General features: G+C 42.9%; 1 protein-coding gene across 1 annotated transcript in view; it reads left to right on the top strand.

The window, feature by feature from the left end:
- Nucleotides 1-24,219, top strand: part of LOC139413561 (testis-expressed protein 264 homolog) — a 121,512-nt gene that overhangs the window by 5,020 nt on the left and 92,273 nt on the right. The window contains exon 2 of the mRNA XM_071161067.1: nucleotides 20,228-20,449. Within this exon, the coding sequence (XP_071017168.1) occupies nucleotides 20,228-20,449 (222 nt within the window). The remainder of the gene's footprint in view (nucleotides 1-20,227; nucleotides 20,450-24,219) is intronic.

Here is a 24,219-nt window from a genome sequence, read left to right on the forward strand (position 1 = left end):
TGGGATTGATTTGCACTTTTCGTACCAAATTACATGAATCTCTAGGAGACAGAATGCGTCTCCTTCCTGAGCAGTATGACAGCTGCTTGGTCCCATGGTGTTTATTCAAATCAAATCAAATCAAATTTTATTTGTCACATACACATGGTTAGCAGATGTTAATGCGAGTGTAGCGAAATGCTTGTGCTTCTAGTTCCGACAATGCAGTAATAACCAACAAGTAATCTAGCTAACAATTCCAAAACTACTACCTTATAGACACAAGTGTAAGGGGATAAAGAATATGTACATAAAGATATATGAATGAGTGATGGTAGGGAGCGGCATAGGCAAGATACAGTAGATGGTATTGAATGCAGTATATACATATGAGATGAGTATGTAAACAAAGTGGCATAAAGTGGCTAGTGATACATGTATTACATAAAGATGCAGTAGATGATATAGAGTACAGTATATACATATGAGATGAATAATGTAGGGTATGTAAACATTATATTAGGTAGCATTGTTTAAAGTGGCTAGTGATATATTTTACATTTCCCATCAATTCCCATTATTAAAGAGGCTGGAGTTGAATCAGTGTGTTGGCAGCAGCCACTCAATGTTAGTGGTGGCTGTTTAACAGTCTGATGGCCTTGAGATAGAAGCTGTTTTTCAGTCTCTCGGTCCCAGCTTTGATGCACCTGTACTGACCTCGCCTTCTGGATGATAGCGGGGTGAACAGGCAGTGGCTCGTGTGGTTGTTGTCCTTGATGATCTTTATAGCCTTCCTGTGACATCGGGTGGTGTAGGTGTCCTGGAGGGCAGGTAGTTTGCTCCCGGTGATGCGTTGTGCAGACCTCACTACCCTCTGGAGAGCCTTACAGTTGTGGGCGGAGCAGTTGCCGTACCAGGCGGTGATACAGCCCGACAGGATGCTCTCGATTGTGCATCTATAGAAGTTTGTGAGTGCTTTTGGTGACAAGACAAATTTCTTCAGCCTCCTGAGGTTGAAGAGGCGCTGCTGCGCCTTCTTCACGATGCTGTCTGTGTGGGTGGACCAATTCAGTTTGTCTGTGATGTGTACGCCGAGGAACTTAACTTACTACCCTCTCCACTACTGTTCCATCGATGTGGATAGGGGGGTGTTCCCTCTGCTGTTTCCTGAAGTCCACAATCATCTCCTTAGTTTTGTTGACGTTGAGTGTGAGGTTATTTTCCTGACACCACACTCCGAGGGCCCTCACCTCCTCCCTGTAGGCCGTCTCGTCGTTGTTGGTAATCAAGCCTACCACTGTTGTGTCGTCCGCAAACTTGATGATTGAGTTGGAGGCGTGCGTGGCCACGCAGTCGTGGGTGAACAGGGAGTACAGGAGAGGGCTCAGAACGCACCCTTGTGGGGCCCCAGTGTTGAGGATCAGCGGGGTGGAAATGTTGTTGCCTACCCTCACCACCTGGGGGCGGCCCGTCAGGAAGTCCAGTACCCAGTTGCACAGGGCGGAGTCGAGACTCAGGGTCTCGAGCTTGATGACGAGCTTGGAGGGCACTATGGTGTTAAATGCCGAGCTGTAGTCGATGAACAGCATTCTCACATAGGTATTCCTCTTGTCCAGATGGGTTAGGGCAGTGTGCAGTGTGGTTGAGATTGCATCGTCTGTGGACCTATTTGGGCGGTAAGCAAATTGGAGTGGGTCTAGGGTGTCAGGTAGGGTGGAGGTGATATGGTCCTTGACTAGTCTCTCAAAGCACTTCATGATGACGGAAGTGAGTGCTACGGGGCGTTTAGCTCAGTTACCTTAGCTTTCTTGGGAACAGGAACAATGGTGGCCCTCTTGGAGCATGTGGGAACAACAGACTGGGATAGGGATTGATTGAATATGTCCGTAAACACACCAGCCAGCTGGTCTGCGCATGCTCTAGGGCGCGGCTGGGGATGCCGTCTGGGCCTGCAGCCTTTGCTAGGGTTGACACGTTTAAATGTTTTCCTCACGTCGGCTGCAGTGAAGGAGAGTCCGCAAGTTTTAGTTGCGGACCGTGTCAGTGGCACTGTATTGTCCTCAAAGCGGGCAAAAAAGTTATTTAGTCTGCCTGGGAGCAATGGTTGCCATGGCGCCGACAGAGATGGCCGCCTCGCTTCATGTTCCTAGGAAACTATGCAGTTTTTTGTTTTTTTACGTGTTATTTCTTACATTAGTACCCCAGGTCATCTTAGGTTTCATTACATACAGTCGAGAAGAACTACTGAATATAAGATCAGCGTCAACTCACCATCAGTACAACCAAGAATATGATTTTCGCGAAGCGGATCCTGTGTTCTGCCTTTCAACCAGGACAACGGAATGGATCCCAGCCGGCGACCCAAAAAAACGACTTCAAATAGGAAAGGGAGCTACTTGTTAAGAAAATAATTTGTCAAATTCAGATGTAATTCCATCAACACCTGGTGATTTATTGTTCTTTAGATGTTTGATAGACTCTATAATCTCTTCAACTTTGATGGGTTCATCACACTGTTTAGATTCTATATCACTGATAGAGTGAACATTATTCAGTGAGTTAAAAAAACATATCTGTGGATTCCTGACAGTATGTAGAGCTATACAATTTTCTGTAAAAATTGCTACAGTATTTAGCGATTTATATTCTGGTCATCTGTAATAACACCATTAATCTTTTAATTTATGGATAGTGTTATTTTTAGTGTGACATTTCTCAAGTCCAAAGAAATAGGATGAATTCTGTTCTCCCTCAATCCATTTTTTTCCTAGATCTAATAAAGGCTCCTTCTGCTTTTAATTTATATATATTATCCAGTTTATTTTGTAACTCAATTACTTCCATCTTCTCCTCCCCCGAGAGGTCGGCTGGGGACCTCTGAGAAAGGGAATTTATCTTAATGATCACCTTTTCCTCCTCAGCTCTTCTTAGCAAGATTACTACCATATTTTATAAGGTATTTGGACACCTCAAATTTAGGTTACATAGGCTACATTTGTCAGAGCGCTAACTGAGGAAAGATTGACGTAACACAAGTGGTCATAATTTTATAACTCTCGGCTGACAGAAACTACAATTTGAATTAGTTAATAGCAGTTACTATTTATAATTAATCCCATAACAGGTGAGCTCACCATTGATCGAAATAATTGATAGAAAAAAATGCTTTCTAGAAATCTAAAGTCATTCGACAATGGGTAGTTTGCGCGCTGCCATGTTTTTCTTTCTTTTTTCGCATCAACCAAAGATGATAATAAGAGGAGACGATGAGTTTGGTCTGATTATAGTATGCATGTTGAAGGGGGTGTGTCGTCTACGATCATTCACTTCCCTTTATTCACTTCCGGAAGTTTACCCGAAAGATGAATGAACCATTCTTTCACCTCCTTTTCTTGTAACATCTTTGGTTTGAGAGACGTTTAAACATGGCACCACATATAGCTGGTAAAGAGCTTAGCATTAGCTCATTATAATCAGTACAACTTTTAAAAAGGTATTGGGTGTCCATTACATTCTATGCAATAATCAGAATGCATTATTTGTCAACAGTACTTGAAAATGTGAATTAAACTGTAAATACAGTAATGAAACAGCAGGGAGCAGGTCTCAAACCCTATGTGCCTACAGTAGAAACGACAACACGTTTACAGAAAATAAGGAACTTACTTTGATAGGAACGTACACATGTCCAAAGTTATTATTTGTAAGGAAAACAAGCACCAGCCAGAAAATATATGTGAATTAATGAGGAGGCAGGAACCCACCTCAATTCCAACTGTTGATCGAAAATACAACTTATTCAATAATATCAAAGGCTGCAATGAAATCTGAAAGTACAGCTCCCACAATCTTTGTATTATCAATTTCTTTCCACCAATTATAGAATGGACCTATCCCAAAAATAAATAAATGTTCATTCTGAACAGAACCATTATTTTTTCATTCTGTTACACAGGTCCAACCTGAAGTTTAGTTCTGAACCGTTTCGAACTCCCAAAAAGTTACATTTTATATCGTTCCATTTTAAACCTAAGATTTGTATTTACATTTCGCTTAACTTTAAATTACTTCACCAATCAGTGCGGATAGAGTATCTTGCTATGGAGCAGGCAAACTATTGGACAGATGAGTGTAGGGCGCAAGAAGCAACAGAAATTTTGTTGGGCGAGAGACGATGGAGAAGGAGGTTTTGCTTGAAGCACTGGCAATCTTGTTGTTATGACATGCATTATCTGAATTAGGCCCACTGAATTATACCAATTGAGGAGCGGCTTCTATGAAGGTTGGCTAGCTAGCTAACAAGCTTCTGTGTGCAGAGTGGCATCAGAATTAAAATAAAAACACCTTACCTTTTCGTACTTTATAAATCCAATTTGAAACGTGAACTATAGTACCTTTTTAAGTAGCATTGAAAAGGTTAATCCGGTCTTCTCTAATAAAAAAAGATCTCTGATTTCTAAATCACGCATGTAATGTCAGTAGGCTACAGTAGACTGTGTTTCAGAGGGAGGGGCAGGTAGCCTACACACCGAAGCACTGGCAAATATGTTCAGCTGGCAGGCAGGCAGACACCGGAATAAGTTTGAGTGACAGAGTGAGGTCTTTTATGGGACTAGAAAAAAATGGGTTCCCATGCTTTTAAAATAACGGTTCTGTTCCAGAACGGTTCCTCAACATTTTTTGTTCATCTCTGGTATTCGGTTCTGTTCCCTGAACCGGGTTCAACCCCTGCTTCAGACCACTGCAATTTAGCTGGCACACATTTACATTTTTATTGGATTGAAATTTTAACTTCTAATTACTACCACAAAGATGGCCTTCGGTCCACCTACCATCAAATATCAACTTAAATGATCATGTCTATTCTATGATCTATATTTCAATAGGTTTCCAATGGAGGATTAAAACAGCAGATATTCCCATTCAAGTCAACCTTCTCTGATGTGTGACATCAAACTGTCTTTGTGGTAAAGAATGTAAGAGGGGCGCTGCACCATCTTGTGGACTGGCTGCGCCACTATGTAATCATTGTCCAGGCACCACACCATAATAGAGTATTTTTTGCAGGAAATGGCAGTTTCAACAACAGGAGTCCAAAGGGGGGCACTTGGGCACGTCCCTGACCAAGGCCCTTCTCCCCCGATTGCTCAGTTTGGCCGGGTGTCCAGCTCTATTAAGAGACTTGGTACTTCCAAACTTCTTCCATTGAAGAATGATGGAGGACACTGTGTTCTTGGGGACCTTCAATGCTGCATAATTTTGTTGGTACCCTTCCCCAGATCTGTGCCTCGACACAATTCCTTTGACCTCATGGCTTGGTTTTCTGCTCTGACATGCACTGTCAACTGTGGGACCTTGTATAGACAGGTGTGAGCCTTTCCAAATCATGTCCAATCAATTTAATTTATCACAGGTGGACTCCAATGAAGTTGTAGAAACATCTCAAGGATGATCAATGGAGATGCACCTGGGCTCAACTTCGAGTCTCATAGCAAAGGGTATGAACACTTATGTAAATAAGGTAGTTCTGTTTTTTTTTTTTTTATGATCAAATATTTCTAAAAAACAGTTTTTGCTTTGTCATTATGGAGGATTATGTGTAGATTGATGAGGGGGAAATGTAATTTAATACATTTTAGAATAAGGCTGTAATGTAACAAAACGTGGAAAAAGTGAAGGGGTCTGAATTAGGGATGCATGATATTTCAGTGAACATATCGGAATCGGCCGATATTAATTAAAAATGGCAACATCGGTATCGTCCGATGTCTAGTTTAATGCCGATGTGCAAATCCGATGTCAAAGCTGACGTGCATACCTATATAACGTAGGTACATGGCGTAATGACGCCACGTAAAATGTTGCACTACACGTGGAACACAGCATTCATAACCTAGCCCACAATGTCTGCTGTGTGGATCGAGCAGACAACAAGTCATTTGAAAGAGTAAGAACATTTCAGCGAGACAACTCAAAGGCGAAATGGAATTCACTGTCCTTGACAATAAACTGTTTTCTGTCGTGGGTGATGTTGGCTTTCGCTGACTGGACGAGCACCGGTACACACTACCAAGTGCGCTATTTTTCAGATGTTGCTCTACTGGAGTTACACTGTAATATCGTCACTGCTATTAGCTTCAAGACTTACATACTATGGAATGCCGTTTGGTTCTTTGTGTGTCAAAAAAGATACAGTAGCACTGTCATTGATGTACAAAAAAGTCTGCAAACAAGCAAACACCGGCCACGAACGATGTGTTTACAATATCGCGTTGGTAATAAAGAATCATTTGTTCAACCGCAACTTCTGGGGTAGCTAGCTTTAGCTTGGTACCTAGCTAGCACCAATACAACCAGCCTGAGAACAATGACCAGTAGAAACCGCAGTCATTTTCATTATTCTTAGCAATGATTTAGGAATCCTTGTGAGTAACGTAAACTCACTCACTTTTGTACATCGCCTTGGTCCGTTCAATTGACCTTATTTTAGCGCCCAAAAAACGTAATACTTCCAGGTCAACTGCACAATTTTTCCCCTTTCCAACAGAATTAATGCCGAGACCTCCACGCTGCCCGTTTCTGCATAATTCAACAAGGCATTGAGCTCCTGTCGGGTCTTTTAAAAAATGGTGGGTGGGGAAGCAAAACTAATGCGTGGTAGTGAGATGGAGAGATGTATAGGAAAACGTCTTTAAAAAAAAAAACACTATAAAGAGTTTATATAATGTATCATTACATACTTATTTGAAGGTTTGTTTCGAATTTAAATCGGGTTTTTTGGGCGGTGCTAAAGTGATCTTCAGAAGTAAACAGCGGCTTTGAGAATCATGATCGCTTGCAGTGATGACGCAAAAAATGACTAGGTATCCCCCTTACACCGTCACTGTCCATTTCTTGTTTTTAAATGATGAGAGAAGTGCTACACCTGGTGGAGAGAGATTGTAAGACAGAAATAGTTGCTTTATTCATGCTGTACGTTACGGCATGACACGTCTCGATGTAACGGTGGGTCAGTTTTTTTTCACCTTTTCTCCAATACTGTAGAGCCATTACCATGTCGATCAACACTTGAATAGAAACGTAGTTCACACCCCAGATTTTGAAGTCAACACAGTCGCTGCTATTATTTTTCTTTGTAACCTCTTATGTAAACTCACCCTTACTTTAGCGCCCCAAAAATGTAATACTTCCAGATCAACTGTAATGTCAATACCATTGTAAAGCACAATTTCTCCTCTTTCCAACAGAATCAATTACACGGCCTAAACGCAGCCCGTTTCTGCATAATTCAAGCAGGCAATGAGCCCTGACGGGTATTTTTAAAAATGGCGGGTGGGGAAGCGAAACTAATGCGTGATAGTGAGAAGGAGAGATGTTGTGTGGGAAAATTGCTTTTCTTCACTCGGTCTGTCCAACTTATCACCTTATCGCCTCTAAAATGTAAGTAAAACACTATAAAGAGTTTATATAATGTGTCGTTACATACCTATTTGAAGGTTTGTGTCGAATTTGAATCAGGTTTTTAGGGCGCATGCAATGATGATGCAAAAAATTATTAGGTATCCCCCCCTTTACCCCTGTCACTGTCCATTTCTTGTTTTTAAAGGATGAGAGAAGTGCTACACCTGGTGGAGAGAGATTGTAAGACAGAGATAGTTGCTTTATGTGTGCTGTACGTTACGACATGACACGTCACAATGTAACGGAGGGTCAGTTTTTTTCAACTTTTCTCCAATACTATAGAGCCATTACCATGTCAATCAACACTTGAATAGAAACCTTGTTCACACCCCCGATGTTGAAGTCAACACAGTCACTACAGTCCCATTAGTTTTCTTTGTAGCCTCGTTTAATGTTGCTATATGTTATTATGTTATTTGAAAAAAAAACACAGCATAGCAAGTCTGAGCCCGGTTGGCACAATAAAGTCAATTAAGGTCGGACTCATTTGTGTGTCTTAATTATTTCATCAAACAGTGCGTTTTTAAAGCATCAGACAAGCTCACTGGATATAGTTGATAGGATGTATCTATATATGAAAAAATATAAGTTTGAAAATGTCGACCTACCGATTGGTCGAAAGAACAGGCAACTCGGTTGACAGAGATGTATTTTTGTCGGGGACAGGCCTAGTGCCCTGACAAGCTACTACAATGCTTTCAGAAAGTATTCGCACCCCTTGACTTTTTCCACATTTTGTTGTGTTAGTCTGAATTTTAAAATGTATTACATTTAGATGTAGTCACTAGCCTACACACAATTCGCCATAATGTCAAAGTGGAATTATTTTTGGGGGACAGGTTTACCAATTAATTTAAAAAATGAAAAGCTAAAATGTATTCAGTCAATAAGTATTCAACCCCTTTTGTTATGGCAAGCCTAAATAAGTTCAGGAGTAAAAATGTACTTAAGTCACATAATAAGCTACATGGACTCTGTGTGCCATAATGGTGTTTAGCATTATTTTGGAATGACTACATCATCTCTGTACCACACACATACAATTATCTGTAAGGTCCCTCAGTTGAGCAGTGAATTTCAAACACAGATTCAACCACAAAGATGAGTAAAAATAAAAAATCAGACATTGAATATCCCCTTGAGCATGGTGAAGTTACTAATTACATGGTGTATCAATACACCCAGTCACTAAAAAGATACAGGCGTCCTACCTAACTCAGTTGCCAGAGAGGAAGGAAACCGCTCAGGGATTTCCCCATGAGGCCAATGGTGATTTTAAAACAGTTACAGAGTTTAATGGCTGTGATGGAAGAAAAGTGAGGATGGATAAACAACATTGTAGTTACTCCACAATACTAACCTAAATGACAGAGTGGAAAGAAGGAAGCCTGTACAGAATAACACATATTCCAAAACATGCATCCTGTTTGGAATAAGACACTAAAGTAAAACTGCTAAAAATGTGTCTACGAATATGTTTATTTCCTGAATACAAACAATGTTTGGGGCAAAACGAACACAACAAACACATCACTGAGTACCACTTCATATTTTCAAGGTGGCTGCATCATGTTATATGTATGCTTGTCATCGGCAAGGACTAGGGAGGTTTTTTAGGATAAAATTTAATAGATCTAAGCACATGCAATATCCTAGAGGAAAACCTGGTTCAGTCTGCTTTCCCACAGACACTGGGTGACATTAACCTTTCAGCAGGACAATAGCCTGAAACATAAGGCCAAATATACACTGGAGGTGCTTTCCAAGACAACATGGAATGTTCCTGAGTGTTCTAGTTACAGTTTTGACTTTAATCGGCCTCTATGGCAAGACTTGAAAATGACTGTCTAGGAATGATCAACAACCAACTTGATAGAGCTTGAAGAATAAAAATAATAATAATAATGTGCTATATTGTAGTCTTGGCCAAAAGTTTTGAGAATGACATAAATATACATTTTCACAAAGTCTGCTGCCTCAGTTTGTATGATAGCAATTTGCATATACTCCAGAATGTTATGAAGCATGATCAGGTGATTGCAATGAATTGCAAAGTCCCTCTTTGCCATGCAAATGAACTGAATCCCCCAAAAACATTTCCACTGCATTTCAGCCCTGCCACAAAAGGACCAGTGACATCATGTCAGTGATTCTCTTGTTAACACAGGTGTGTAGTTGTATAGTTGTTCTTTACATTCATTTCCATCTAATGACTGTAGGCTAATTCAAACACTGATGTAATGGTGGCCTTTTGTCATGATAAATCGTCTGCTCCTATGAACTTTTAATATTTTTAATGAATTTATCTCATTAACACTTTGTTCTAGCTAGCTATTTGTATAGGTAGCTATCAAGTAAACGCAATGGCTATCATTGCGTTTACTTGATAGCTACCTATACAAATAGCTAGCTAGAACAAAGTGTTAATAAGATAAATTCATTACAAAGATTAAACGTTGGTGCTCATGGTTCCTTCTCCATGGAAATGCCCAGTACTACTTCTGAGTTATACTGTTTACTTTCTATACTTGAGCTGCCAATGCCACTTCACCATATTCCTTCATCCAAATAAGGAACAATCCAAATTGTGCGTGAGGAGTTCCTGAAGGGGAAAAGCAATATTTGAAAAGGGGGGAAGAGTGAAATGCTGCTCGCTGTCTGTTTCCCTTGTGCATTAATATTTTAGTGAGTGTGTTTTGACAGGCTTTCCAACAGAGCTGTTTTAGTATGCATGTGGGGTGTGCAATTAATGTCTCCTCACAAGCGGAACAGATGAGAAGAGCGAGCGAGAGAAAAAAGTAGGTTTCAACCCCACCAGCAGGGGAATGGAGTCTCAGTCCTCTCTGTCTGTCTTCCCTGGGGGAAAGGATGCCTGATGGATGCAGACGGAGCTGGAATTATCTTCTAACGAGCCTCAAACTCTCTCTTTTGCTTATGTTAAAGTTTCAACACCATGTCTTACAGGTCTGCCAACGAACTGCCACTTAACTGAGGATGTTTGTCAATGGCTCTTTTGGTTAGAGACATTCATTTACTGCTCCAATGTAATGCAGCAGCTGTCAGTCATAATATAGGCTAGCTTAAGCTCTGTTAGTTGACCCCTCGTCAACCAGTGCATAAGCCTACTGTTTAGAAGTATTTCAGGCCTTATGTATTGGAAGATTTTTAGAGCAATGTTTGAATGGTTATAAATGTGTTATTATGGCTGTTCATGTAAGGGCCTATAATTTACCACTAGATGGCAGTGATGACATGCCTGTAGCAGAGGGATCTTTTCTGGAGGGCACAAACACACACGCTATTAGCATAACTAGCAGGATTCCGGTAGCATATATGCATTGCATGTTATTTTGATATTAGGTTAAGCATCTTAATTTGACCTAGGTCTATAGCCAGTGTGTCCAATATTAATCTGCTGTGGTCACTCTGCGGTGACTGGCATCCAGACCTCTCTACGTCGGGGCATCACAGTCACAGACAGCACCCAGACAACCAATTATCTTTAGGCCTGGCTGGCTCTTTGTCCTGGCTGCCCAGTGTTGGGCGGGCGGACAGGCGGCTGGTGTGTGTGTGTGTGCGTGTGTTTGCTTTAATTGGCTTAATGCTCTGATCTCATTACCACAAAGGCATGGGTGTCCTAACAGGGTTGCTGACAGTCACGGGTCAGGTCTCCGGTCAGTCTACCTCATAGCAGAGTGGACAGGTAGATATGTAGACCACAGTGACGTCATCGTTTCCTCCGCTTATTAGACTGTTTGAGTGGAGACACAGCAGGTCTATGGTGCTCTCTAGTGTGGTAATAGGGAGAGGTTCAGTGGAAAGCAGCCAGAGTCTACCTGTCTGATTCGATTGGCCAGAAGCATTAAGCCTACATGGGAAATGGCCTGGAATTAAAAGCTTGTTTCAAAGTTTATTCGCTACGTGCACAGGATACAACCGGTGTAAAACTGTACAGTAAAATTCTTACCTTTAGAGCTTTTTCCAAACAATGCATTGATAGTAATAATAATAATATACACTGAACAAAAATATAAACACAACATGGAAAGTGTTGGTCCCATGTTTGATGAGTTTAAATAAAAGATTCCAGAAATGTTCCATATTCACAAAAACTTTATTTCTCTCAAATGTTCTCACAAATTTGTTAACATCCCTGTTAGTGAGCATTTCTCTTTTACCAAGATAAATCCACCTGACAGGTGTGGCATATCAAGAAGCTGATTAAACAGCATGACCATTACACAGGTGCACCTTGTGCTGGGGACCATAGAAGGCCACTCTAAAATGTGTAGTTTTGTCAAACAACACAATGCCACAGATGTCTCAAGGTTTGAGGTAGCATGAAATTGGCGGAATATCCACCAGAGCTGTTGCCAGAGAATTTAATGTTAATTTCTCTACCATAAGCCAATGTCGTTTTAGAGAATTTGGCAGTACGTCCAACTGGCCTCACAACCGCAGACCACATGTAATCCAGGACCTCCACCTGCAGGATTGTCTGAGACCAGCCACAAGGACAGCTGATGAAACTGGGTTTGCACAAATGAAGAATTTCTACACAAACTGTCTCAGGGAAACCCATCTGCGTGCTCGTCGTCATCACCAGGGTCTTGACATGACTGCAGTTCGATGTCGTAACCAACTTCAGTGGGATAATGCTTACCTTCGATGTCACTGGGATGGTGGAGAAATGTGCTCTTCATGGATGAATCCCGGTTTCAACTGTACTGGGCAGATAGCAGACAATGTGTATGGCGTTGTGTGGGTGAGCAGTTTGCGGAGGTCAATGTTGTGAACAGAGTGCCCCATGGTGGTGGTGTGGTTATGGTATGGGCAGGCATAAGCTACTGACAACGAACACAATTGTATTTTATCGATGTGCATTCAAATTGCCAGAGATACCGTGACGAGGTCCCGAGGCCCATTGTCGTGCCATTCATCCGCCGCCATCATCTCATGTTTCAGCATGATAATGCACAACCCCATGTACTCAATTCCTGGAAGTTGAACATGTCCTAGTTCTTACATGGCCTGCATACTCACCAGACATGTCACCCATTGAGCGCATCTACTCGCAACCCCTCATGCTGTAAACACAGTCCAATTCAAAGTGAATGGCACAGATCCATACAGTGCCTAAGGAAAGTGTTAAGACCCCTTGACTTTTTCCACATTTTGTAACATTACAGCCTTATTTTAAAATAGATTTAAAAAAAAATCCTTAGCAATCTACACACAATACCCCCATAATGACAAAGAAAAAATCTAAAATACCTTATTAACACAATTATTGAGGCCCTTTTCTATGAGACTAGAAATTGAGCTCCGGCGCATCCTGTTTCTATTGATCATCCTTGAGATGTTTAATGACTTGATTGGAGTACACCTGTGGTAAATTTAAATAGATTAGATATGATTCGGAAACACACACCTGTCTATATAAGGTCCCACAGTTGACAGTGTATGTCAGAGCAAAAACCAAGCCATGTGGTCGAAGGAATTGTCCGTAGAGTTGCGATACAAGATTGTGTCAAGGTACAGATCTGGGGAAGGGTACCAAAACATTTGTGCAGCATTGAAGGTCCCCAAGAACACAGTGGCCTCCATCATTCTTACATGGAAGAAGTTCGGAACCACCAAGACTCTTCCTAGAGCTGGCCACCCAGGCCAAACTGAGCAATCTGGGGGGAAGGGCCTTGGTCAGGGAGGTGACCAAGAACCAGAGTTCCTCTGTGGAGATGGGAGAACCTTCCAGAAGGACATCCATCTCTGCAGCACTCCATCAATCAGGCCTTTATGGTAGAGTGGCCAGACAGAAGCCACTCCTCAGTGAAAGGCACATGACAGCCCGAGTTTGCCAGAAGGCACCTAAAGGACTCTCAGACCATGACAAACAAGATTCTCTGGTCTGATGAAACCAAGATTGAACTCTTTGGCCTGAATACCAAGCGTCACGTCTGGAGGAAAACTTGCACCATCCCTACGGTGAAGCATGGTGGCGGCAGCATCATGCTGTGGGGATGTTTTTCAGTGGTAGGGACTGGGAGACTAGTCAAGATTGAGGGAAAGATGAGCGGAGGAAATTACAGAGATCCTTGATGAAAACATGCTCCAGAGCGCTCAGGACCTCAGACTGGGGGTGAAGGTTCACCTTCCAACAGGACAACGACCCTAAGCACACAGCCAAGACAACGCAGGAGTTACTTCGGGACATGTCTCTGAATGTCCTTGAGTGGCCCAGCCAAAGCCCGGACTTGAACCCGATCGAACATCTCTGGAAAGACCTGAAAATATCTGTGCAACGACGCTCCCCATCCAGAATGGGAGAAACTCCCCAAACACAAGTGTGCCAAGCTTGTAGCTTCATATGAATAAGACTCTAGGGCTAGGCTGTTATCTCTGCTGAAGGTGCTTCAACAAAGTATTGAGTAAAGGGTCTGAATACATATGTAAATGTAATATTTCTGTTTTAAATTGTTATACATTTGCAAAAATTCTAAAAACCTGTTTTTGCTTTGTCATTATGGGGTATTGTGTGTAGATGAGATCCCCCAGATTTAATCAATTTTAGAATAAGGCTGTAACATAACAAAATGTGGAAAAAGTCAAGGGGTCTGAATACCTTCCGAATGCACTTTAATAAATTGACCGTCTCGGCCTCAATTTTTAGCCAGTTGTTTTCCAAACTACTTTTTGCTGTCCCTTTTAATTGGGCCTGAAACAGCCCAACGTCATAAGATATCTGCAGTCTTTCCACTGTGAACCCCTACTAGTTTCAATCTCAGGCAGCCTGGGAATCTCTTGTCTTTGTCGTGGGCCTATTGGGGCGGGGGAGTTGGCTTAATTGCTTCCAATCAAGCTACCTTAACAACAATTGCAATCGACAGGCCGTCTCATCTCACACAAAATGGTGGGGAAAAAGACTTGATGTCTGGGTCTCTTTGACTGACTTTGTCATTCCTGTTCTCTCAATCTCCTCTCCTCACTGTCAGTGTCATTTGACTTTGATTTGCTCTCTGTGGATGGATATCAAGTCTACTCCATAGCCCAATTCTTATTAGGCGAACACATGGAGAGAGTCGGACTTCACATAGGCTATACTACATGCCATGATTGTAAGGGTCTATCAACTGTAGTGCAGTGCAGCTTTGGTTCACAATCACACAGCCTCTAAGCTCCGTCCATCCCATCACAACAGTCAGTCAACACACATACTGCACTGTACTGGAGCCTGATCACACAAGATTTAAGGTGGCAGCAAATTTCAAAATATATGAGCGAACAAGCAATGTTTTATTCTCTACTCTGAAGATGATGTCCCACGTCATTCTGTTTCTGTGGAACTTTTATCTATGTTGGACTACACAAACTAACCAAGAAAGATGGAATTGAGAGGGCATTACTGTAGTTTGAAACCAGCAGTGCTAAATTAACCTAGAATGAGGACACTAACCGTGTCCCCACTACTGTGACAGGATGGGTGGAACCCAGAACCCGGAGAGGAGAGAAACCCACCCTACGGTGTGTTAGGCTGAGAGAAACTCAACTGTGTATACCTACCCTGTGTACTACTTTGGCATCAGTCAAGAGGTGCCGGTTTCCCATAGCCAGATTATGCCTAGTCCTGGATTATCAATATTTCTAAATGAAGAATCTTCATTGTGATTTTTTTTTGTCCAGGACTAGGCTTAATCTGGGAAACTGGCCCAAACTGGTGTTGAGTGGACATCATGTAGGCTGCCCATAGACAGTGAGCTGATGATCCATTCTGGTGTTGAGTGGACATCATGTAGGCTGCCCATAGACAGTGAGCTGATGATCCATTCTGGTGTTGAGTGGACATCATGTAGGCTGCCCATAGACAGTGAGCTGATGATCCATTCTGGTGTTGAGTGGACATCATGTAGGCTGCCCATAGACAGTGAGCTGATGATCCATTCTGGTGTTGAGTGGACATCATGTAGGCTGCCCATAGACAGTGAGCTGATGATCCATTCTGGTGTTGAGTGGACATCATGTAGGCTGCCCATAGACAGTGAGCTGATGATCCATTCTGGTGTTGAGTGGACATCATGTAGGCTGCCCATAGACAGTGAGCTGATGATCCATTCTTTAACTGGCCTATTAACCAAGGATTCATCAGGAGACTAAATGACCCCACGCCACATTGCCAATCCAGACTAATATTTAGATTTGTAGTCCTGCCTGGCTGTTAAATTGTCATGTGTGATACTTGGCTAGGCAGAGTGCATGGGGCTCCATCATTATGTACATCTTTTCTCTTCTTGGACTGTAATACAAAGGTTAGGCTTCTCTCCTCCTAGCTGAAAAACAAGTATGTGTCTGTGCCCCCGCACTGTCCTCCCTAAAGCGCTAATGCTTTAGCGATGAGCCATTGGAAAATAGGCTGATTTTGAGAATAATTAATTCCTAGAAGTGATACCCGGGAGGGAAGAGCAGCAGAGAGACCGGGAGTGGGGAAGATGAGTGTAAATCCTCATTACACGTCTGCTAATAATGAATTACCTCTGCCAGCCATATCTTTTTATTGTTGGAGAGTCCTCATCTGTCAGAAAAGGCCCTCGTACCTCCAAGCAAAGAATTGCTTTTGAAATGACTTTTCTTCCCAACAGCTCTCAGGAGACCTGGTTTATAGAGGAACTGGGGTGCAGAGAGAAGGAGAATCGCACCATTTGTGAGAGGATGCATCTGCATTAGGAAATAATGAGCATTCTGAAGCATGGGCAGGAGCATAAACAACGATTGTTAAAGTTGACTGGAGGGAAAATTGAGGGACCTCTGGCAGTTTGTGTAAACTCTAGCTATGTTTTTGGTGGTGTTGATGTGATGGAGCTTACACCGTGTGATGTGCTGAATTCGTTTTCTGAGGCTTGGCGATGCAACTTGACAACTACACCGTCCAATTACGGCCCGGACAGCTCCACTGTCTTCCCATTAACCAACGAGCCAGTTGTTTGCCTGGGCCAATATCAGGGCACTGTCAACTCTCCTCAGCCTCTCCTTTGGATTGAAGCCAGCTCTGTGTTTCAGACCAACTGTTTTTTAAGGAGCTGTGGTTGGCTTTGAGAACACAGCTCTCTGCATTGGACAAACTGTCTGGCAGAATTCTCGTAGTGCGTTACATTTCTGACATAAACCTAACTTTTATTTATTTATATATTTTATATATATATACACACACACACACACACACACACACACACACACACACACACACACACACAGCTAGAAGAAGAGGAGAGAGCAAGAAGGATACTCAAATCTCCTAATTGCCTGTAGTCTCTCTGGGGTGTGTTATCTGTAGTGGAGGAGAGATGAAATCAAGTGTTGCTGATTGTGTTTGTGTCTGCCACTGTGTCTGCGTGTGTGTTGTCTGTGCATGCGCGCACAAGTGTGTTTGTGTGTGTCAGTTGCGGTCTGTGTCGTTTTAAGATGAGGGAGGCCGTATTTATTTTTAATAAGCATGGCCTTATTTCTATTAAAGCTTATTGGATGACTCGTTCATATTCCATTCACCCAGCTCTATGGAACATTGATAGATTTAGGCTACTACATGATACTAGAATTGTCCCTATACCCATCATGAGGTTGCAACAACCAAGCCTACGAATGAAAGTTTTCAACGTAGGTGCAACATTTGAGTAATCAAGGTGACAGTGATACATTCTATACCGCCTTGCACACTTTTGCCGGCATCTAGCTGATCTAGGATGTAATCATTACTCCAACAGTTGCAAATTAACTCATTTCTATTGGACAAATGCAGTTATGTTTATCCCTATTTGGTTCCGTTTGCTTCCATTTAAGAAATGTTTTTCAATTGAATCGCTGTCATGAATAGACCCCTGATCACCCGCAAACACAGTTAATTTTCATAGCAGCCACATACAAACAGTATGATCACTTTGCTCGTTGTATAATTCCTTCTCGCATCTACGCGCTCTCCTCCTCACCTTATCCCTTCACCTGTGGACTTCATTGCACAACAAAACAGCTGTCTTTGACCAGGTGAAAAAACCTTTCCAAGCCAAACCTTCGTACCATAACTGCTACACTCAGCCTACATCATTGTCACTGTGAAAGTAAAGAAAATACAAAAAAAATCTCTCTTGCTTTTTCATCTTTGTAGATATGTATTTGTTCAAACTATTGTCTTTCTCCCTCTGAGTCAACTACTCACCACATTTTCTTCACTGCAGTGCTAGCTAGCTGTAGCTTATTTCAGTACTAGATTAATTCTCTCTTCATTTGATTGGGCAGACATGTCAATTTATGCTGCAAGAGCTCTGATAGGTTGGAGGATGTCATAATTACTCTAAGTCTATGGAAGGGGGTGAGAACCATGAGACTCCTAGGTTTTGTATAAGTCAATGTACCCAGAGGTGGACGGAAACTGTCTTCTGGCTAAACCATGGTGCTATCCCGGAGAGTGCTGTTGAGGCTACTGTAGACCTTCTCTGCTACTGTAGACCTTCTTCAAAAGTGTGTTTTAATTATTTGGTCACGTGAATATATTTAGTATAGTTTTATCTAAAAAGGATAACTTTAAAAAAATGTTTCACTATTAATAAAATAATAATAATTCACTGAGGATGCTGCTTCTCTGAGGAGCCTCCACTGGTGGGCGTGTGGGCTGCGAGTGATAGCAGGAGCTCTAATTGATATCATTAGCAAGCGAGCTCTACATTTTGGTAACAAGCCTCTCGTCTATGAGCTTAGGGAGGGAAGGTAGGTAGTATCAAAAACCTAGGCAACAGTGACTAGGGTCTGGTTTCTGTGGCAAACTATTTTGGTATAGAAGAACTACATCACTGCCAACGCCACTACCTTATCCGCTTAAATAAAGCAGTAGCTAGCAACATGGAGAACACCGAGGTTATTCTTAATGAATGCACCTTCACTAAAACCACTGCAAACGTTGTTTTCCAATCGCCATGTTCTTCTGCCTTGTGATTTGTTTGGAGAGTTGTCTATCTGAAGAGTGCCCCTTATCAAAGTTGCCAAAAGAGAACGTCATTGAAACCAGACCCTAGTCACTGTTGCCCAGGGTTGGGTTTTCGAGACTAAGCGAAAAAGGGAGAGATGGTTAAATAGTGGGACGAAGCCGTGGGAGGGCAGCGGCCATCTCTCCTTTTATTTAAATGGATGTAGCTGTTTCTTATCACAGCCTGGCAGTATTGACCAGTCATTATACACAAGCCCTGTTGACAACCAACACCTTTTATCATGCTCATGTAGGAAGGTGGGTGATACACGCAGCCAAGACAATATAACTTGTACATCGACAGCCTGGACAAAAGCAGCATCCACATGGGCCGTTTTTAGTGTTGATTGTGTACTAAGTCGCTAGGAACACAGCCATTGTGATTATTTCTAATGCTTGCATGGCCCAGCCACTGGTCAGGAAGGCAATTAAAGGGATGTTTTGTTGGTTGGGGAGTAAACTATAGCCCATACCTAGAGACACTTGTGACTTTCTTCACCATTTTTTGATCTTACATTCTCCTGTACCAAGGCCTGGCTTCTTTAGGGTATCAAAATGTTGATTCAAAATGTAGTGGGGAGAGAGAAAGGAACAAGAGAGAGGAATTGTGGCTGGTTAAATTATAAGATGTGTGTGGGGCTGTCAGGGATGTTGATGAAGAGCGCTAGATACCATCTGTGCCCCCGCGCCATGCCAGCATTCACAGGCGGGACCAGTCACACCAAGGAAGACCGTCACAGGCCTACAGGAACAGCGCCCAGCCCAGAAGCCATGTCTCCTGAGATCTGACCTCATGCCATTCTTATGTCACTGTATCACCAGCTACCAGACAGACTGCAGCAAGACTGGAGCCCAGTGTGATTGACAGCTTGCTGTCTGATGTCCACACGTACTTATGTTGAAAGATTCTCCTATTCCTGCTGCCTTCTGTTGTTCTCTTGTACTAGCTGGTCTGATTGGAGGACTGGGAGGATGGATAGGGATTTCCACTGTGTACAAAACATTAGGAACACCTGCTCTTTCCATGACAGACTGGCCAGGTGAATCCAGGTGAAAGCTATGATCCCTTACTGATGTCACTTGTTAATAAATCCACTTCAATCATTGTAGATAAAGGGGAGAAGACAGGTTAAAGAAGGATTTTTAAGCCTTGAGAAAATTAAGACATGGATTGTGTTTGTGTACCATTTAGAGTGAATGGGCAAGACAAAGACATTTTTTTAATGTAGGATCTTATTTTGAGCCAGTTTGCTTCAGCAGGAAAATAATCCTGCAGCAACAGGAAATGTGAATTATTATGTTGATTATAATTAATGGACATTTATGTAGGGGTTGATAAATTTTTCGTTAGGGCAAATCATGTTTGACATTTCAAGTGGAAATTACAAACTTTTTAAACTTTTTAAAACCTAAAATACACTGTCATTGTAGGAAAATATTAAGCAATACAAAAGTGATTCAGTTAAGATCTTACATCTGTAGTAGGTGCCAGGTGCACCAGTTTGAGTGTGTCAAGAACTGCAACACTGCTGGGTTTTTCATGCTCAACAATTTCCTGTGTGCACCAATAATGGTCCACCAACCAAAAGACATCCAGCCAACTCGACACAACTGTGGGAAGCATTGAGTCAACATAGGCCAGCAAAATGTTTTGTTCACACAGTGTATATGTTCTGAACTTAAAATTTGACATGTGTTTTGGTCTCATTTTGGTTTCTGTCTGTGCCCCCCCCCCCCCCTTCCCCCCCTGTTCATCTCAATGTCTCTCTCACACACACACAGGTGTCCGATGACCAGTGTCGCTACATCATTGGCAGTATCCTGAGCGAGGGAGATGAAAAGCCTGACGAAGAGCTCCAGAAGCTGTATGAGAAGTTTGGCTTCAATGTGCTGTCCTTCCCCGAGGTGTCCCTGGCTGTGACCACCACCTTTCCCTCCACCACCCCCCTGTCCCACTGGCTGGCACCCTACAGAGTATACCCCGAACTCCGCAACTACATCATGGTATGTACCATACATCATTGGAGGTTACCTAGTCCTCTTTATTCCTATGTGGTACCAGAGAGGATGAAGTGAAGTGAGAGGGGTAACTGGGCCCAAAATTAGTTTTCTCCTGTTTTTGTTGTAGTTGTTTGTACAGAGGTCAATGAGAGCTTGTCGAATGTGTTTATTTGCTACATGTGGCTTATTTGATCGGATAGAAGTTCCATAATGCTTAGGTTGTTACGAGTATACTAATATTTAGAAGTAGGACACGTGACATCCTGGCAACTTAACAGTTGTGCCTGTTATCACAGTCGTATATGCCCTCTCATTGGCTAGAAGGGTGCCACCTGACCTTGCCGCCTCATGACTGCTTTCCATTTTTGAAGACATTTATTTTAATTGTTTGAGCGGGTGGTGGAGTATCTGGTCAATATAATGCATAATCTGTGGTGGTACATAAGGCTTACATCCGATTAGGCTGTTGTCACAAACTGTCGTCCTCTATTCTGTCTTTGTCAAAAGTCCTCCATGTTTGTGCTGTATATGTTCAAAATCAAATCAAATTTTATTGGTCACATACATATGGTTAGCAGATGTTAATGCGAGTGTAGCGAAATGCTTGTTCTTCTAGTTCCGACCATGCAGTAATATCTAACAAGTAATCTAACAATTTCCCAACAGCTACCTTATATACACACAAGTGTAAAGGAATTAATAAGAATATGTACATATAAATATATGGATGAGCGATAGCCGAACGGCATAGGCAAGATGCAGTAGATGGTATAGAGTACAATATATACATATGAGATGAGTAATGTAGGGTATATTAACATTATATAAAGTGTCATTGTTTAAAGTGACTAGTGAAACATTTATTACATCCAATTTTTTATTATTAAAGAGGCTGGAGTTGAGTCAGTGTGTTGGCAGCAGCCACTCAATGTTAATGATGGCTGTTTAACAGTCTGATGGCCTTGAGATAGAAGCTGTTTTTCAGTCTCTCGGTCCCAGCTTTGATGCACCTGTACTGACCTCGCCTTTTGGATGATAGCGGAGTGAACAGGCAGTGGCTCGGGTGGTTGTTGTCCTTGATGATCTTTATGGCCTTCCTGTGACATCGGGTGGTGTAGGTGTCCTGGAGGGCAGGTAGTTTGCTCCCGGTGATGCGTTGTGCAGACCTCACTACCCTCTGGAGAGCCTTGCGGTTGTGGGCAGAGCTGTTCCCGTACCAGGCGGTGATGCAGCCCGACAGGATGCTCTCGATTGTGTATCTGTAAAAGTTTGTGTGTGTTTTTGGTGACAAGCCAAATTTCTTCAGCCTCCTGAGGTTGAAGAGGAGCTGTTGCGCCTTCTTCACCACGCTGTCTGTGTGGGTGGACCATTTCAGTTTGTCCGTGATGTGTACGCTGAGGAACATAACTTTCCACCTTCTCCACTACTGTGCCGTCGATGTGGCTAGAGGGCTGCTCCCTCCCTGTTTCCTGAACTCCACGATCAGGAGATGGCTGAGAACGCACCCTTGTGGGGCCCCAGTGTTGAGGATCAGCGGGGTGGAGATGTTGTTTCCTACCCTCACCATCTGGGGGTGGCCCGTCAGAAAGTCCAAGACCCAGTTGCACAGGGCGGGGTCGAGACCCAGGGTCTCCAGCTTAATGACGAGTTTGGAGGATACTATGGTGTTAAATGCTGAGCTGTAGTCTATGAACAGCATTCTTACATAGGTGTTCCTCATGTCCAGATGGGTTAGGGCATTGTGATTGCGATTGAGTCGTCTGTGGACCTATTGGGGCGGTAAGCAAATTGGAGTGGGTATAGGGTGTCAGGTAGGGTGGAGGTGATATGATCCTTGACTAGTCTCTCAAAGCACTTCATGATGACGGAAGTGAGTGCTACTACTCGGAAGTGAGTGATAGTTGTTTAGCTCAGTTACCTTAGCTTTCTTGGGAACAGGAACCATGGTGGCCCTCTTGAAGCATGTGGGGACAGCAGACTGGGATAGGGATTGATTGAATATGTCCTTAAACACACCAGCCAGCTGGTCTGCGCATGCTCTGAGTATTTCGGCTAGGGATGCCGTCTGGGCCGGCAGCCCTGCGTGGGTTTTCCTCACGTTGGCTGCGGTGAAGGAGAGTTTTGGTAGCGGACCGTGTCGGTGGCACTGTAGTGTCCTCAAAGCAAGCAAAGAAGTTGTTTAGTTTGTCTGGGAGCAAGACATCGGGGTCCGCGACGGGGCTGGTTTTATTTTTGTAGTCCGTGATTGACTGTAGACCCTGCCACATACCTCTCGTGTCTGAGCCGTTGAATTGCGACTCTACTTTGTCTCTATACTGACACTTAGCTAGTTTGATTGCCTTGCGGAGGGAATAGCTAAACTATTTGTATGCGGCCATGTTTCCGGTCACCTTGCCCTGATTAAAAGCAGTGGTTCCCGCTTTCAGTTTTGCGCGAATGCTGCCATCAATCCACGGTTTCTGGTTGGGGAAGGTTTTAATTGTTGCCGTGGGTACAACCTCACCAATGCACTTGCTAATAAATTCGCCCACCAAATCAGCGTATACATCAATTTTGTTGTTCGAATCTATCCGGAACATATCCCAGTTCACGTGATCAAAGCAATCTTGAAGTGTGGAATCAGATTGGTCGGACCAGCGTTGAACAGACCTGAGCACAGGTGTTTTAGTTTCTGTCTATTGGCTGTGAGCCTATATGATTATGATTATTATTATGATTATAATCGAAGGGAATTTTCTTGGTAGATAATGCGCTCGGCATTTGATTGTAAGGAGTTCTAGGTCAGGTGAACAAAAGGACTTGAGTTCCTGTATGTTGTTATGATCACACCACGACTCGTTAATCATAAGGCATACACCCCCGCCCTTCTTCTTACCAGAGAGATGATTATTTCTGTCGGCGCGATGCGTGAAGAAACCAGCTGGCTGTACCGACTCGTGTCTCGAGTGAGCCATGTTTTCGTGAAACAGAGAATGTTACAGTCTCTGACGTCTCTCTGGAAGGCAACTCTTGCTCGGATTTCATCTACCTTGTTGTCAAGAGACTGGACATTGGCGAGTAGTATACTCGGGAGCGGTGCGCGATGTGCCCGTCTACCGAGCCTGACCAGAAGACCACTCCGTCTGCCCCTTCTGCGGCGCCGTTGTTTTGGGTCGCCTGCTGGGATCCGATTCATTGTCCTGGGTGGTGAACCAAACAGAGGATCCGCTTCTGGAAAGTCGTATTCCTGGTCCTAATGTTGGTAAGTTGCTTTTATGTCCAATAGTTACTGTATGTAATAAGACTTAATATTTCCTGGGGTAACAGTGTAAGAAATGATACATACATTATTTTTTTTATCACATAAGAGCGCAAAGCGAGGCACCCATCTCTGTCGGCGCTGGATGTTATGTTATTTAATTCATCACGCTAGACAGAGAAGCTCTTTATAGTTGATTAAGAATTAATTTAAGGCAGGTGTTAGTCCCTGGGCCCATATACTGAGCCTCCATGTCCTCAGGCCTGGCTCCAGAAAAGCTATTGACATTTACTGATGACATTTACACACATGGATTCATTCAGGGGCATCCCTCTGCATGCATAATGCCCTGGATGTGATATGATTGTCTGTCTGTCTGTCCCACTGTGATGTGCTGTCTGTCTGTCTGACCCACTGTGATGTGCTGTCTGTCTGACCCACTGTGATGTGCTGTCTGTCTGTCTGTCTGACCCACTGTGATGTGCTGTCTGTCTGTCTGTCTGTCTGTCTGTCTGTCTGTCTGTCTGTCTGTCTG

The sequence above is a fragment of the Oncorhynchus clarkii genome, chromosome 7 (assembly GCF_045791955.1).
Source record: "Oncorhynchus clarkii lewisi isolate Uvic-CL-2024 chromosome 7, UVic_Ocla_1.0, whole genome shotgun sequence".
NCBI lineage: Eukaryota > Metazoa > Chordata > Actinopteri > Salmoniformes > Salmonidae > Oncorhynchus > Oncorhynchus clarkii.